This window comes from Colias philodice, chromosome 7 (genome assembly GCF_061535455.1).
Source record: "Colias philodice isolate Cphi_HAF_F1 chromosome 7, ilColPhil1 Martin Lab GWU primary, whole genome shotgun sequence".
In the NCBI taxonomy this organism is placed as follows: Eukaryota; Metazoa; Arthropoda; class Insecta; order Lepidoptera; family Pieridae; genus Colias; species Colias philodice.
Window position 1 is genome coordinate 6080517 of NC_143092.1, and position 19257 is coordinate 6099773.

Here is a 19257-nt window from a genome sequence, read left to right on the forward strand (position 1 = left end):
ATACAAGAGTTAAGACGATTATTAAAGCCATGTAATAAGTATTATTTATTATTTCTTGTGTAATACGTCGATATTGTGGAGGTAATGTTGTTATCTACTCTATGTGTCATATTCTGCTACGAGAATAAGATAAATCAATTAGGGATTTGAACAGTTTATAATATCATTGCTAAATGCTAGGATCAGGGGATTTTCTTAAGAAATATAGATTAAAACAGTAATTCAAATTAATAAAAGTTATTTTGTTTTAATATCTACTAAGTAATTTAAATGCATACCTATATTTATGTCGCTCATAAAATTAATAGATACAGGAGCTAATTATTTATAAAAAAACATATACAAAACCGGTCTAATTTGAATAAATTCGTAATGAATGTTCAAAATATGACAGAATCCTTGATTAAAACAAACACAGACAGAGTCGGCGTCATAACAAGCTATGGTATTTGTTTTAACGTGATTAAACTATTCTTTATTTCAACAGACAATAATTGATCATCTTCCAACTATAAAGTCTATTTAGACCGGGAGATACTGACACAAAATTTCGAGTCATTTGTAACAAGGATGGCGGTTCTACAGGGGTCTTAGTACGCAATGACAAAAAGAAAAATGATGGTGTGAACGCTGGTACCGGTGGCTTAGTCGCGTGGGCGTTTGTCGAACTCGTCGGAAAAATAGCGAAAGTCAAACGATTTGTAACACAAAACTTTTAGAATTTACCGATAGCCCATAAAAAAGTAGTAGGCGGTAGTGTCATGCCATACTTTTCCGGTGTGACATACAGCCCGCCATACCGACGCGAATGTGTTGATTTAAATAAAACAATTATTCAACCATTTGTACCAGGCTAACTTTTGCACAGGTAACTATCGTCGTGCAGCCATTTACGAAAATCGCCATGCCATACTTTTCGGACGATTCCAAATGGTCGCCATACCGCCGAAAATCTGCAAAAAAATTTTATTTCGCCAAACTTTTTGTACCAGTATTGCATTTGGATTTTTGGAGAGTATTTGATAAAATGTGACCATTATTATATTTGCCATACTTCTAGTAGGGGGAGAAAGTGCTGTTATACTTGAAAACTTAATTTATTATTAATTTATATAAGTGAAGATTTCCAACACTTAGATCTTTGAAATTTTGTATTTATATTTGTTGATCCTCAAACTTACAGGAAAAATAAGTGCCATACTGTTACAAATCGTTTGACTTTCGCTATTTTCCGACGAGTTCGACTAACGCCCACGCGACTAAGCCGCCGGTACCAGCGTTCACGCCATCGTTTTTCTTTTTGTCATTGCGTACTAAGACCCCTGTAGAACCGCCATCCTGTTACAAATGACTCGAAATTTTGTGTCAGTATCTCCCGGTCTAATTTTATAGTCTACTAGCTGTGCCCGCGACTTCGTCCGCGTGGAATAGTGACTGCATAGTAGGTGACTACTTAACTTTTATTGAATAAACACGTACTACCATTAATAATTAAAAGAACTGTTAGTAAAATTTATTACTAAACTGAGCTAAAAAATAAAAAATAAATGCCTAGTTAATTTTCTACGTAAAATTTATTTTAAATTATGTCATATTATTTTTAGGCACCAGGAGGGAAGGGAGCAAATTTATTTTTCTTCCTTCCTTGTATGGATGTTTCTGACAATATATCATGCAGCAACTGAGCGCCGTGACAAACTTCAAAAAGCAAAGGAATAGAATCCGCTATCGATACTAATTGACATAAGCGTATGATGTTTTGCTAAGGATTTGTTCACCCTACCAACGACGACGACGACCACGAACAAAATTTTCATCCAGTCGCAATTTAACAAAATTGTGCAAAACACAATTAGAATAAAATATTAAAATTTCCTGTCGTTCTGGTGCTTGGAATTTTTTTTTTTGAGATCAATGAATGAAAAAATAGATTTTTCGTAGAAACGGTAAAATTATCTATAAAAAACTTCAAATACATTGTTTTCTAGGAGCCACCGTTTCTACGAAAAATCTATTTTTTCATTCGTTGATCTCAAAAATAAAAATTCCAATCACCAGAACGACAGGAAATTTTAATAATTTATTTTTAATTGTGTTTAGCACAATTTTGTTAAATTACGACTGGATGAAAATTTTGTTCGTGGTCGTCGTCGTCGTCGTTGGTAAGGTGAACAAATCCTTAGCAAAACATCATACGCTTATGACAATAATTAGTATCGATAGCGGATTCTATTCCTTTGCGTTTTGACGTTTGTCTCAGCGCTCAGATCTTTCCTGTCTCACGCCTGTAGTAACTAAACCGTTTAGACCGTGCAATAAAAATTAAATTAAAAAAAAACCAACGCAACGAAGAAAAGTGCATAGAAAAAGGAATAAATAATTTTACAAACTTTCCGAAGATCTTTAAAAATAAATACCATTTTAAATATTTATAAAAATAAAAATGTTGTGTGGTTTTATGAAACCACGGTAAAAGTGAAACTTAGGCACAAAATTATCGTATTTGTACGATAATAATTATCGTACGGTTCCGAACACTGCTTTATACCTACTCGGCAGCCGACCGTCAGGCGACATGCGCTACACAGACCAAAAAGTTTGAGACGATGTAATAAAAGTTTCACTTTAAAAAAAAAAGTCATCGGGGCTGCCATACCATCATTATCATATTATCATATACAATTATATTTTTTTTATAATGGTACTTAATTTTAAAGATCGTCGGGAAGTTTGTAAAATTATTATTTATTCCTTTTCCTTCGTTGCGTTGGGTTTTTCTTTTTAATTTTTAAATTTTTAACTTCGGTTTCTTATTTTCATGTGATATTTTCAAGTGAGTTTTTGACCTCTACCTCCATATTACATTCCTACATCATATTGATATCTATAAGTTTGTTGCTCCTTGACATCTTTTAAGTTGGGCCGTAACCGTGCACAAATTGTAATGGATCACAGTGGCAAAAGAAGTGGTATCTTTAGGAAAAAAAAATTGCCAAGAGCCAGGCCTATGTGGCTTTGAGTAGAGTTCAAAATTTCCAGGGTGTGGCTATCCTCCCGCTCCCATATTCCCCTCTTCTTTCACAGACTTTCAACCCTTCTCTTTCCACACCTAGTAAATGGCAGAACCGATTTTGATGTAAACCATATTATCTAATTATACCTATATGTATTATGTACACGTCATATCCTGTCGTTTGATGCTCCATTTGGTTTATTTATCTAACCACTGTCACCTCTAAATGTAATAAACGGATGAACCGATTTCGATAAAACACGTTGCTCTTTTATATTTTGATATGCCGCTTGAGTATATTATTTGATCACATTCGATTATTGTTCATTCCCACTTTTACCGCTGTAATCTAATAAATGGATAAACTGAATTGGATAAAAATATAACTAATATTTTTTCCCACATTCCCACTTTTACCTCTATATACCTAGGTATAATAAATGGATGAACCGATTTTGATACACTTTATCTAAGAACCAGCGTCGGAAAATATGCTGCCTAACACGCATCTAATTCGTATTACCTGTTAGCGAGCTACAGTGGCACAAACAGACACACATAGCGGTCAAACACTTATCACCCATCTTTTTGCGTCGGGGGTTAAAAATATAATACGACATAATTTAAAGGACATTTTATGTATAAAATTTACCTAGAAGTAAGCATAATTCTAATTTGACCCCTTCCCCCCCTACTACCTCAACTTACCCCCCCACCCTTGGGGACTTTCAATATGATCACCTGGACATTTATAAGGAAAAACTGTAGCGTATAACAGATAACTTACGTTTTATCGTACACTGTATAGTGTACAATAGAATGCCTTAGCAAATGTTCGCCGTGAATACTTAAATGGTCATAACTTTTTTATTTACGAACCGATTAACATGAAATAAACACTAAATGTTAAATGAAGATTACCACAATATATTAATAAATAATAATAAATCGCATCTAAATCGGATAAGCCGTTTCTGAGATTAGCGTGCACAAACATACAGACAAACAGACAAAAAAATTTATAACTACAGTTTTGGGTTTGGGATCGATTTAATAATAACCCCTGCTATTTTTTTTACATATTTTTATTGTACAGACATCACTTTTCTAGAATTTTATTATATGTATTGATTGACCACGCGCAAGGTTACTAATTTCCACTACATCCTCACGCAAATCGTCAATTTTTATGAACATTGAATCTGTAAATAAAAAAAATCAAAAGATAAGTACCTAATTTTATTAAAAAGCTACTAACAAATAAAGTTTTATCAAGAACTAAAGTGACCTTCTTTGGGCGTATAATATAGTCTTGTAAAAGTTATACATAAAAATAAAATTTCATCATTTTCTTATTTTGTCATAACTTTAACTAATTAAAAACATGAGTCTAACTATATAAAAGCTACAACTTACCTTTTGTGGGAACGCAAGAAGGCGAAAATTAAAAAAAAGCCGAAGATTTTTAAAAATGTAACCAATGAACACAATCACTGTTATCTACTATTACCCAAAGAGAATACAAATACTGCGTCTATTACCTATATAACTGTAATGGTGTCTTGTTTGACATCAAATAATAAACATCTACCCTCACTTATAAAAATTTAGTATATTCACATGAAATATAAGCGCACCTGAAATGGACTCTGGGAAGATATGAATTATTTATTTAACTTTAAAAAAAAAAACAACCTCACCAACATCATAATTCATAATATTTAAATTATGAATTTCCAAGGAGCGTTAATATTATGTAAATTGATTTAATTTTAATGAAATCTCATAGATGGCGCTGTTTTAAATTTGTCTTTATACTACTAAGATTCATTATACTGTTTCTCTGCCAAAATTACTTAAATGATGTAGTTTTTATAGTGTAAAGGTAGACAATAGCATGGCTTACTCAAAAACAACATTTAAACATGAGTCTTTATATTGTACGCTGTCGTAGTACAGAGAATACGTAAGAAGAATAAAGGTTCACAGCTCCTCCCCCGCAGGTGATAGCATGATAATATGTATATAACAGCCTGACCCGACCTGTTAGTAATATTCATGCAAAATTTGAAGTAAATCCGTGCAGTACTTTCTGAGATTAGCCTGGACAAACATACAGACAAACAGACAAACAGACAAACCGACAAACAGACAAACAGACAAAAATTCTAAAAACTATGTTTTTGGCTTCTATATCGATTATAGATCATGGATTATGTATTCTTTTAAAAAAATATTCAATGTACAGTTTTGACTTTCCTACGATTTTATTATATGTATAGATATTTATTACATTTAAATGTGATAGAGTTTCGGGGTAATTCCGTATACGGGTAATTCCAATAATATTTAACCAACCTCGTGATTATTGGCATTAGGTACCTAAAAATGAACGCTATTATTATGCTAACCCTATTTATTTTCTTAAAATGAGTAAATATGCATCTATCTATGTCTATCCCTATTTACTTTCATACATAACGTAAAACTACATCTATCCATAGTCAATACCTTCCACATTATGATACATCCACGGAATAAAACTAATACAATACCTTGAAGTATAACAATGTTGATAATCCTCAGTACCAACGTTAGAAAGTGGGGTTGTACAAAACACGTGTGTTCATAGCATGTACAGTACTATACGCCAATCTACCAACTTTCACGCGACAGACACGTGCGAGTTAAATATAGCTAATAATTGTTTGTGTGTGGATTCGTTTAGCAAAGGATACTTTTATTCGTATAGATACGATTCATGGCGAGATAGCCTAATGTGTAATGCATGTGAAGATTCTCCTCGATTTTGATTTTATGCTATACTGAATGCTAGGTAAAACGTACATGTGTATTATTCACGTCAAGCGTTCAAGCGTTTTGATTCATGGAACCACTAAATAATTTACTCTATACTTCCTGAGAGATTTGTGTTTTATATTGAGAATGATACTTCATAGATACCACTTGAAGTTAATACATAATTATTTCTGGATATAGGTGGATTGTACCATAGTTGTTCTATCAACAATCGTTTTGTAAGAAGTATATTTTAATGTTAATAGTGGTGAAGAATAAAATAAAGTTTATTTCAATTAAGAGTACAATTTGTTTATTTCACAAATTAATTACCAGTTAAATAATAAATACTTACATATAAGTACCTTAATACGTTGAGTTTACTTCGTGTATGATAATATATCCACAGTAACGTTTCGATGTCGGAAACGTAGACGCTGATTCATTTTATATTTATAGTTGTTTTTAGTTTACGCGTCCACCAGTTCATGGGCGCGACCTTAGGAACACATCAATTTTCAGTGTAGGAAATGTTTTATTCATCTTTTAGTATGGTTTTACTAAGTACAAGTTTCAATTATAACTGAAAATTTCTGAATACGAAAATTAATGATTTTATAATAATTAAATGAAAACCTTGAAAATTTGTGAAAGCAATTCATTTTTTCGTTTCACTATTTTGTTTTCTATTTTATCTCATTTACTTAAGTGCTTCATCCGCAAGTTCAAATTACTTTTCTAATTGGATCAGAAACTGCGGTACAAGTTAAACCTTTCACGGCACTTTGCTTCTGAACAAATTTCAGAGATTTCTGCTTTATTTCTTCGTTATCAGGAACTTCAGTTATTTATATGGCTTAAAATGAGTTAACCTTATTATCTTCGTTAAATTAATGTATTTATTTAATTTGTGTGATTTATAATAATTATAAATTGCAAACATATTTTGTACGCATCTTTCATCTAAGTTAAACTTTAATATTAAAAACAAGATAAAATCGAATATAGCAAGCATAGGTAATATATAATGCACAAAATAACGATTGTTAAAATATGTAAGTGAATATAACAAGGAATCTTGGTATGATTACACAAGGCGCTTACATGTTTAAAATTTAAATTATCAATTGTACGACTTCTACGGTTTTTTCAAACAATTCATAACTACAATGAAAAATTTAAACATTATAGGTGCCAGTTGTATTAACATTGAACAATACAAACAAATGAGATAAGTGTCTAGACAATTTGATGATTTCATATTTTAAAGTTTATAATCAACTAGCTGTGCCCCGCGGTTTTACACGCATTGCTCCGCCCCTGTTGGTCTTAGCGTGATGATGATATTATTTATATAGCCTAGCTTTTCTCAAAAAATGGGCAATCAAGCTGCAAAATAATTTTTCAAATCGGACCAGTAGTTCCTGAGATTAGCGCGTTAAAACAAACAAACTCTTCAGCTTTATAATATTCAGTATGTATTAGTATAGATAGATCAGGCAATACCTAAGAATGAACACAATTTTGAATGTGGTATTATCAATCTCATAATAACATATTCCAGACCAGGTTTTCCCATATAATCGTGCTACTAAACTACTAATTGTATGACCGCTACGTTAATTATTTAACTAACATAATTTGAGTTGTTATTGGACGAGCTGCAACTATTTATAATTCACGTATGAGTAATATTGTTCAATGTTTGTTTGCAGGTCATGGAAACGAAGAACATGATCTACATTGTTTCAGAATACGCAAGCAAAGGAGAAATTTTTGGTGAGTCATTATTATGGAATTGTATTCGGTTTATCATACTTTGATACACCGATCTAGATACAAAGTATGCATATTTATTATACAGGACAGGCATGCTAGGAAAAATATTGCGTGTTATATCTAATATGTACATACATAGTATTACATTATCTGTGGTTGCATCCTTGTAATATCAATGTTATATTAAATTGTCCGCTCGTCCTTGATGCCCATAAATATATCAGCACTTAATACGAAATAATAATTTAATTATGATCCCGTTCATTCCGCGAAAAGCTAAATTTGATCAAATTTCCACACTCCACAGTCGCGGCGGGTTATGAAATGATAATATTAATTGGCTGTCCCGGACAAAGCAACCCTCGTTACGAGCCCGTTATTCATTGTCAGATCGCGATATTGTCCTATATCGGATATTTCGAAAAATATCAACCTTTATTCGGGCGCCATATATTAATCTTATGCATTTACTTTTAAAGTCCCGTATCGGAGAAACGTTTTACAAAGACTGCTATATATTTATTACAGTTAGGAGACCTTATTTAGAATTATAATTCATAATTACCGTTGATAATAACCTACGCTGTTATCAATTATTATAGGTGTATATATGTTATTAAATATTTATACGGAAGGTTGCGTAGGGGCATTAATAGTTGTGTATATTTTCTCGTTTCGCCCACTGCGTATGTTTGAAAACATTGAAAAATTTAACCTTAGCTACCATGTAGGCGATGAAATCTTCCGTGACTAATACACATTACGCAATTTTGACACAGTGTTCCTTAAAAATTCAGTTTAAAAATACAACGCCCATATTAGATGTAGGTTCTAATATAGTTAAAACTAGATGTTATTAACACCTGAAAGTTTCGTGGCACGATACAATCATTCAAAATATGCACGTGACTCACCGAAAAAAGCTAACTTACGCTAAAAATAGAAAATACAATTAACTAAAACGTGCTCCAAAATCGCTTAGAACACACCAACGTAAGTTCTTGGCCGCTTAGCGTATGACGTAAGCAGGCTTGTAATGACGTCACTGCTCCGGGGTTGTAGCCGAGGGATGGGGAGACGCAATTTCGTATACAGCCTATATATAACCTATCTATAGATATTTAGCCATGGCAACTCTATGTGAAATGCAGATAACAATACTCACTGATACATTTGTATTATTATGCTCGCCACGCAGCTGTTGCTTTTCTTTGAGTTAATGGGAATGGATTTGACAAGGATTTCGAGAATTAGCAAAGGAACCTGTGTTGCGAATAAAACAATTACTCTTGTGTTATATGATAATGTCAACATTGAATATAATTGACAGGGACATTATTCATAATATTCTTTAGAAATACATTTCAGTGAAGTGAATAATGTGCTCAACAGTAAATGATTTCTTAATCTTATTGTTACTGATAGGCTTTCTAATGTACAATAGGTAGCTTCGCCCTTTATAACATGTGTACATAGTGAATACGAATTACGATCAATACGAAGCGTATTAAAATAACGAATGACTTTCAATAGGACCCTTCTCTCGTTGTTAAATATGTATCTTCTTTTGAATCATATCTCCCTTACATTTCTTTTACTTCTCAATTATACTTGGAATGACCTGAAAATGTAAAGTTAACTCGTTTTGAAACCTTATTCGTATTCAACATGTTTATGCAGATTTCGATACGGTCTTTAAATAGACTTCCTGCGAATTCAGGTCTACCTCTTTGAATATTTTTGTATCTGTTATCGCGGGACCTTTGCTCCATGCATTGTACTACGGATTGCATTTTTAATCTACTTCCTCTCAAAGCAATGACATAAACGTGGTTTTATATTGTTTCATACGCATCAGAGCGTTTTGTTATAACAAAGCACGGCAGAAGCTGTTGAAAATGGAACTACTGACTACATTTGTGCTCGTTATTAATGAGGTAGTTTTCATAGCCTTAATCATTTATGGATGTCTTAAAAATTCATAACAAATTAACAAATTAAACCTTTTAGTGCACCTGCATAGTACGAATGAGTAATATTCTCTAGCACCTGCGTCTGTTGGCAGGTCGTATAGTGACGTTTAATAAGTAATAAATAATAATATTAAATGGCCCAATGTGTTTCATGCTAGTACGTTTTATTTTTTAATAAAGATGGCTTTCAAGATTTCAAGTGGGTAATGCCAAAATGGTAAATTTTATTTGGTTACTAAAATTACAAGTATTAACGATACTGAAGAACGTTAAAGAATTATGTTAGGCCTCCCCCACATTGGGCGTAGGCCGAGCGTACGCGTTTCCTGAGCGTGCTGCCGGCGTCGGCGCGGCGCGGACGTCGCGTCAGCGCGCCGTCTGTGGGGCGCGGGCGTCGCGCCATCGAACGCTATGCAAGCGCTGCGCAAGCGCCGCGCCGACGCGACGTCGCGTCTAAAGCACTCGGCCGCCCGCGCCGTGCCCCTCGCACTCATTGCCCTCGTCGTCGCCCGCTAGGGTCAGTCACTAGAATGGATTCTGACGAGGAAACACTGCTGTTAGCTTTACTACTCAAACGGGCGCGGGAGGGGAATGTGTGCGGGGGGCACGGGCGGCCGAACGCCCATGGAACGCGACGTAAGCGCGGCGTCTGCGCGGCGTTCACGCAGCGCCCGCGCGGCGCTGGACAACGCGTAGCCCGCGCCCCACAGACGGCGCGCTGACGCGACGTCCGCGCCGCGCCGACGCCGGCAGCACGCTCAGGAAACGCGTACGCTCGGCCTACGCCCAATGTGGGGGAGGCCTTAATGTATGTTAAATGGTCCATTATAGTTATATATGTATTGTATTCGTCCACAATGAGTAGGTCAAAATGTATAAAAGTTGTTTTCCACGTCTGTCGTGTAGTTTTTCCGTCCGGTCATCCTTGCTTACAAAATATATCTTTATTTTTCCTTATTTTTGTGTGAAAACTACAGTCATACAATTTTGAATTGTTATGAGCTATTTTGAATATAACTTTATAGAAGAATGGTTCATATATATAAAGTAGGTGGACGGAATATAATCGCAGATTAAAATTAGTGATACTGTGTAATATTATGTAGGTACATATTACTATAGTTTTATTGAACGATTATCCATGTTGACTTCTGTAATCTATTTACGCAAAAACACATTGAGTAAACCAATTTTATTAGATTTTTATTACATTGCCACATGAGGTCACTAATTTCTGATGATAACTTCCTTATTGAAAAAGGTACTATTGAGCTGTTCATATTTATGAACATAGTCGTGTTAATTTTGTTTTTTATGAGTGTCGGAAATATGTTATTCAAAGTAGCGTCTTATCTTTGTTTTGCGACAGCTACGCCTACACCTGAATAATACAAATCTTATATGAAATTTACGAAATGTACTCGTATTCGCATGGATTATCTCTGTGATATTAGCTGATAAAAGTATCATACCACCTACGAATTTAACAGTATTAGGAGGTTGTACTTTGAAACGAGTGCGAGTAACAGGATTACTAACTAGGACAAAGAACTCATTGTTAGTTTGGAGGTTAATGTATCTTATTTTGTACACATCGTCTGGCGCTAATTATATTTGTATGTTTCTTTATAATGTTGGTTTTTTCAATTACATTACCTAATGATTTAAATAAATCTTGACTATGTTTATTTTAAGATTATATCTTCTCATTAGACTCTAAGTTCTATTATAAGGAGGGAAGATTAAATCTTTGTTTGTTTTTTTGTTCATACGATTTAACTCGACATATTTTAAAAATTAAATTGCCACAGGAAATATACATCTCTACTGAGTAATATGTATTTTTAATAAATTTAACCGCGGGTCAACCCGGGCGAAACCGCGACAGGCGGCTAGTATACACGTAGCTAGCAATTTATATTAGTTTGTAATTTTGTATGTCACTGTCTATACGCTTGATCACACACATAGAGCTTGCATAGAACCACAAAATACATAATAGCACCGAAACGGATGTTTGGTGGGAGTTATTTTTTGTCATGTTTTTAAAACAATAAGAATAACAATCAAAACAAATAAGACTCGACGAATGAGCTGCTTTCAAAAATGTATTAAAATAAATTAGTAGCTAGCTGCCTTATTAAATATTATAAGTTCGTCTTATGATATAAGTTACATATCAGGTAAAATTAAATTGTAATATTGACATGATTTTAAAAGAGCAACTTTGGAGTTTCTTGCCGGTTCTTCTCCAGATACTGCTTTCCGAATCGGTGGTAAATGTTAAAAATATGTAATGACGATTCAAAAGTTCGACAAAATTCTTCTAAAAGAAGTCTGATTGAATAAATAAATGTTTGAGTTTGAGTTTAACATTACGATTTCTTCACATAGACTGAACACTGCGAAGTAGGGCGAATCGCACTTAATTAAGATACGTTTCAAATTATATTCGTTATTTAACATCTCTAAAGACAAAGACAGTTTTAAATTAAATTATTTTTAATTTTATTCTTTTGTAACCGTTACGTAAATGAAGAGTTGGAATAACAAAAGGACTTTGCAGATTACATCGCGAGGTACGGGCGGATGGCGGAGCAGGCGGCGCGACGAAAGTTTTGGCAGATACTTTCCGCGGTCGAGTATTGTCACGAGAGGCGGATAGTGCATAGAGATCTTAAGGTTTGTACACGAGAATTTATACCATTATTCTACATTATTAATAGGTCCATTGTCGCACCCATTGTCTCCTAAATCTCTAGAATGAAAATGCACGTAAATAGGAAAATAGTCTTTTTGAAACGAAAGTCGAAGTATTTTACATGTAATTTTGGAAAGAACAAATAACTTTTTCGCCATTCAATGCCGTCATTGTTTCTTGGCCCAGCTGGGGAACGGATATTAAGACATTCAGTGCAATATAGACGCGATGTCTGAAACTTGCTGCCTGATATTGATTTTGAAATAAGAGCACATTCACGTCTCACTTAAATTAAATATTAATGTATGCGAATTTTGATACTGTAAAAGCAACAATCTTTTAACATAACGAAAGCAACAGGGTTGCGGAAAACCTCTTACTAAATTAAAACAAACATTATTAAAAATGCTTTCACTTTAATTTAATCCTTCTCGTCCGATTTAATGGGTACAACATCGCTGAAATTCAGTGCATTTTCCTTAAAGTAAGGGTAACTACAACCAAGTATTTTAATCAAAATACAAAGGATCTAAAGGACTCCGTGTCTCATACTTAATTAGGGATTACTGTTAACATAGTTAAACCTCAGTACTTTGCGGAGTACAATCAAACTGTTTGCTGGAGTGATATATCAAACCCTAATCCGAAGTTTATCTTGAAACTTTAGTTGGCCACTAAATCTAACTTTTCCCATCTAGGCGGAGAATTTGTTGCTGGACGCGAACATGAACATAAAGATCGCAGATTTCGGATTCAGTAACTATTATGCGCAAGGAGAACTGCTTGCTACGTGGTGTGGGTCGCCTCCGTACGCGGCCCCAGAAGTGTTCGAGGGCAAGAGGTATACGGGACCTGAAATTGATATATGGGTAAGTCCTTTTTATACTTGAAATGTGGTTTTGAAAATTGATGTGCATTTGTACCAGACAATGGCTCAAGGAAGGTACGGGGTACCGTACTTATATTTATTTGGTAAGATTTGTACCAGACAATACTTGATAGAGCCATTAGCATATTTTGAGGTATTGTTAAATTGGACTCAATTGTAAATCAAAATCTTGGTTTGCAAAAAATGTCTCCCAAATTATTTTCTCAACGGTTGGCCATTACACCCACTCGGTGTTAAAAAGAAAGTTTTTATAATAGGCAAGTGTTAAATGAAATTTGTAAGTTTTCATTTTCGCGCAGTCGAGTTTTGTTTTTCAATAATTACTGGTGGGCGTAATGGTTAACGCACCCACGCAGGACTCCAGATTATCACGGCTCTACTCTGATGGAGTCTCAATTGATCTTGAATTCATTAATTCCACAACAGTTTGCAGATGAATTAAATTTTATGATATTTTAATTGACACGGCCTATATCGGTTTCAATTTGAATTTTCCTCGAATTTTCCCTTTTAGTTTAAACTTGACATTATATTTTTAAAATATGTATCTTCCTACAGAGGAAATGGTTAAGTTGTACATATAAGGCATTATAATAAGTAGGTACAATTTTGAAAAAAAAATTGCGATATTAAGAACGAACCATTTAATTTTTTCGCGATTTGTTACGTCTTACGAAAGTGGCATTTTGCATCTCATAAATTTGTTCTGGGACGTTTATCCTATGAAATGTTGGAGCGGAAGGAAATATTACAGTTCAATTTACCAAAATTTTATTTTCTTATAGAAGTAGGTTATAAGAACAAAGCATTCCAGGAAAATTATGCCTATATGGAAGTTTTTCTTCCACGTCGTCTCCACATGTTCGTTTAAATAGTTTTTGTTTACACAACTAAAATAACAGCTAGGTGATTAAGTATGATCTTGACCGCGGTTCATTGACCTTTATAAAACATACGAAAATATTTAATTGAAAAAACATTAGCATTTCGTCATAATGATAAAGTCAATAGAAGGTAATTTATAAACTATTTAATATGTATTTGATAGAAACATCGAAATTCGACATAAAAAGAATTAAATATTACGTTCTAAATATGAAATTAATTACGTAACTAATATCTTTTAGTGCCATATCACACTAGCGGATTGCGAGCGGTTTCAAAGCGGAGCGGGTGCGCAACGAATACGTTGCGGGCGCGCAACGAACACGCCGCGGTTGCGCAGCGAATTCGTTGCGGACGCGTCATTTTGTATACTCTCGCACAAAAGCCAGCCCTTCCGCCTTGCCTAACTTCCATTCAATATTTCCATCGTTTCTGTAGCACTCAATTTTTTAACCGTACTGTGGAAATGCACTTACTTAACAGTTAACTAAAGATGTAATAACAACTGGAGTTGTTAAAAAAAGGTGCTATAAAATTGAATTACTAGGACTTTTAGAATGTACCATACATTCCAAAAGTATGTAACGACTGACCAGTATAATCTCTCCCATAGCAACGTATGTTATAAAGAGATTTTGTGAACCTAATTATGAGCAAAGTGATAGTGAGTTGCTGGTTGCTTGATAAAATTTTCTATTCACTGCTATTTATCTAATAATAAGATAGCCCTGTTTTAGTTAAGGAGCTTTAACATTTATTTCACTAATGAACTTTCTTAATGAGCAATTAAGTTATCTGATTGCATTTCGACCAAGATTTAATAGATAAAACAATACCCTAAACATTAACATGTTATGAAACTCGTAAAAAATAATGATCTCATAATTATTATACTATCACAAGTTATAAGTAACAACCAGCACGGATTCCATTTTGTTAATGAGTGTACATGACTGCGACGTAAACGTTGCGCATCTGCCACGCGTCCGCAACGAATTCGCTGCGCAACCGCAACGTATTCGTTGCGCACCCGCTCCGCTTTGAAACCGCTCGCAATCCGCTAGTGTGATATGTCACTTAAATTTTAATGCATGTAATTCTATGAATATAAAATTAAATACATTTCTAATTTCTATGATATGTATTTCATTTTAATAGATTTATTCATAAAATCAAAGGATCCTATCAAATGGCAATCCAATTTTCGGAATTGCCCTATTTTCATAATCACCCCTTTATATCCCAAATACCTCACGAATGATAAATTGATATCGTAAAATTGAACAGTATCGACAGCAATTTATTATTTACCAATACATATTTTACTAAATAAATCTACCTACCACTTTAATACGTCTAATATTGTATTACGCTCCAAATAAATTCGATATCAAATAAAACAACACAAGAATATGACGTAACATAATTTCTAATTTATCTACCTTCATGTCCGCACTTAATTGCATTGTGTAATTGTTAATTAAATAGGCTCCTGAAATACCTACAGTTTTTACTATTTAGAGCGTGAATTTAAAATGACCATTTTAAATTTTATTTGTACTATTTAATATTCTGTGTTTTGGTGTACAAATCAATGATTTATAGTTTACGATTAAACATGCTTTTTATATTATAAGTTACAAGTGCAATAAACCTACAAGAATGTGACGTCACGAACACTTTCAGAGTCTCGGGGTGGTGCTATACGTGCTCGTTTGCGGGGCACTGCCATTCGACGGCTCCACACTGCAGTCCTTACGAGACAGGGTGCTGTCGGGAAGGTTCAGGATACCGTACTTCATGAGCGAAGGTATGTACCACTAGCTGCTCCCCGCGGGTCGGTTTCACCCGCGTGACTCCGCTTCTGTTGGTCTTAGCGTAATATGTATAGCCTATAGCCTTCCTCGATAAATGGGCTATCTAACACCGAAATAATTTTTCAAATATGACCAGTAGTTCCTGAGATTAGCGCGTTCAAACAAACAAAGAAACTCTTCAGCTTTATATTAGTATAGGTTACATACTATTTTGGATTCCTTTTAATTATATGGATAAAAAAGTTAGTTGTCTGTGTTCTTTTGGTAACACTAAAGTAAGGATTGGACAGGATTGTTACGATGAAGACCTTTTCAGCGATGTCTCATTAAAGTTTGAAGTGGTGTGGGTATTTGGCGTTATTCCATGAGATAATTGGAAAGAAATAAAAGGTTATTTACTAAGAGATAACATTGCATTCAAACTTATATTTAAACCTTATAAATATTCCATAGTCACTATACCTTTAACTTACTTGGTCACACATTTGTAATTTATGTAAGAAAAAAAAAACAAATCATCTCGACTCTACCTAAAACTTACTTATAAGGTTAAACATATTATATCGTATTTTTATTAATGTTTTATGTATATAATATGTATGTAATATTATACAATATGCATTTAAAATTCATGTTAGGAAAGCGTGATTCACAAGGTTAGGAAATATACATAAGGAAAATCGTGACATTCAATCGAAAATCCAAGTAACGTTTGTATGTTTTTTATACTGTATGAATCGAGTAACTAATTTCAATTGGATTTGCATGCTTTATACGGTTTTTGATGTAGGTAAAACCGAGTTCAATTAAATACAATAATAATGTTATATAGGCAATCTACATATTTTATAAATTCAAAAACATAGTATGCATACTTATCTAGAATACTTTAATGTGTTGGTATAACTTAAATTCATAAAAACCAATAAATCTCCTTAGAAAGGTCCTCTGTATTATAAACATTTTTTCTTCCAATAATATTTAAAGTCTGACGTCATTATGTTAACGAGACAAAAGACGAGTTGAAACAGTTTTTGCTCATAATGGAAAAGGAGATTTCCATGACGCTAGCATATTGTCTAGTTTAATATCCGTCTTTATATGTGTTAATCTATGATCAGAATGGATAACATTTAACTCAGTATGAACTTATTACTTAATAATATTGACATGTCTTAGTAACTGTACAAGATATTAACATAGTGACGTTTAATGTTAGTATTTACATCCAGTGTTTAACATTATAATTTTATAACAAACTGCGTGATAAGATTTATCCAGAAAGTTCTTGTGCAATGTCGTAATTGTTTTAAGGAAAACGCGAAAGTATAGTTACTACTTACTATAGAGTTATATCATCTGTGGTATAGTCTATAGGTAAAGTAAGGTTGTATAATAGAGTTTATTCCTATTTTTCGAGTTTCATGAACCGGCAGCGTGGATTACGAGCTTTTGGTTGAACTTTCAAAGCCAAGTTGGGGATTAGGTAACTGTGGGCGATAAGTAGTAAGAAACTTTGCCGAAATAGAAACCGCAAGCCAAATATTTGCAATTTCTGTTATGTTTATTTTGTTGTTGGTTTTAAAGAGGACTAAGAATACTTATTTCTTAGTAGTGGGTTTTTTAGAATTATAATAATAAATGCCTTTTTATAAGTGCGTTTTAAATATGATAAAACGAAAAATTTCTCATTATAGTATTCTGTTGAAATCTGGAGATTTTACATTCTATTCTAATTCTTCTGCATCTGATATTTTTTTATCACCTTAAGTTAACAAAATGAATAGCATACGTTTTATCCAAAGTATTTCATTATGCAGATTTATTATTTCATTACCTCATAGGGAGATTATGCAGAACGGGAAATTTTTCGTAATAGTATCAATATTTTAAACAAGTAATTCAGTATAAAATTGCGAAATGAATTTATATTCCACTATAAACATGTCCCTGCTCCCGATGTTCAGTTCGGCGGGATGCATGATTTAGAGGCGATGACGTCAGCCACTGCTTATCGATTTCATTATGTTTTTATCAATATACTTCCCAGGGCAATCCGAAAACGCTCGTTAATATCACGTAATTGCTTTTAACCTACTTGGAGATTATTATGTGTAAATACTAGGTACTAGGTACATGTAATATTCATGTAATTATAGCGTTCGCGGTAAAACCACGATACATAAGTAGTTGCGAGTTTGCGATACAGTCGAATCGTAATTAATTGATACATTTTTAAAACTTAATTTTAATTGAGCGCGCTGTTTTCAATCAGTATGGTTAATTAATCATTTTAGGTACGGTATTGCAAATTATGTAAGTCAGGCAATTGTGTAAATAGTTAATTCAATTTACGTAAAATTTATTAATTATAATAATCACTACATAGTATAAAACAAAGTCGCTTTTCTGTCCCTATGTCTGCTTAAATCTTTGAAACTACGCACCGGATTATGATGCGGTTTTTGATTCAAGAGGAAGCTTTTAATACCTATATAATTTATAAGGTTTAGGACAAACCGGGCGAAGCCGCGGGCGGAAAGCTAGTATAATATATTATAATGATTGAGTGGACCTAGTTGTTATTGTTTTCACGCAGGTACCACAATGAACCTTCGACAAAAATTATCTTTGAGTACATCTGTAATTAGCACTATCTACGCGCTTTGACGCAAATGTGATTGAGAAAAGATAAGATAATTGTTAAAAGACTACGAACATATTTATTTTGTGCAAGTGTTTATTATGTGACGTATATAATTTAAATTAGGTCGAACGTTGCTGGGCTAAAAAAGAGCATATCATTGTTATTATAAAGTTTATTAGAAGGATGTTTTATAAAGTTTATTTCGTCTTTATGTTCATATTTAGATAGTATAGAAAGATTTTTAGTATGACATAAAACGAGTCGTAAATTTTGTGATCCGTTCTTGATTGAATGTGAATACGTCACGATCGAAATAACAATGGTTTTGTCTTTTTCCATTAGGCTGATGGGTTCATTTTGATGGAACTTGGAACAGATAATCAATTAACGATGATTACTTGCGATTATGAAAGATAATAAAGAGGAAATGTATATTATAGCTTAGTTATATAAATGTTTTTATGCCATGAAATAGTAATCTTTCAGAAATACAAGTGATTTAAAGGCTTTTTGGTATAATTTATGAAACAAGTCGCTTGGCGCTGGCTTTTTACTACATACGCGTGTAACCCGGATAAACAGCTCGTATGACGTATGGTGCTTAAATCCAGCCTACAAACTACAACTGAGGTTTTATCAAAATCCGCTGAGCAATTTTTTGCAGGAAAGAGATTAACATACATTATTAGTTGTTCAAATCAATCCATAACGTAATAGAAACAAAATTTAATTCAATAACAAATAATAAATATGA

The 19257-nt window shown here is 33.5% G+C and overlaps 1 protein-coding gene across 3 annotated transcripts in view; it reads left to right on the forward strand.

The window, feature by feature from the left end:
* LOC149487096 (uncharacterized) overlaps positions 1-19257 on the forward strand; it is a 49870-nt gene that overhangs the window by 15341 nt on the left and 15272 nt on the right. For all 3 annotated transcript variants that reach the window (XM_089697340.1, XM_089697338.1, XM_089697339.1), the window contains 4 exons: positions 7528-7591; positions 12131-12246; positions 12964-13134; positions 15726-15849. In XM_089697340.1, the coding sequence (XP_089553466.1) occupies positions 7528-7591; positions 12131-12246; positions 12964-13134; positions 15726-15849 (475 nt within the window). The remainder of the gene's footprint in view (positions 1-7527; positions 7592-12130; positions 12247-12963; positions 13135-15725; positions 15850-19257) is intronic.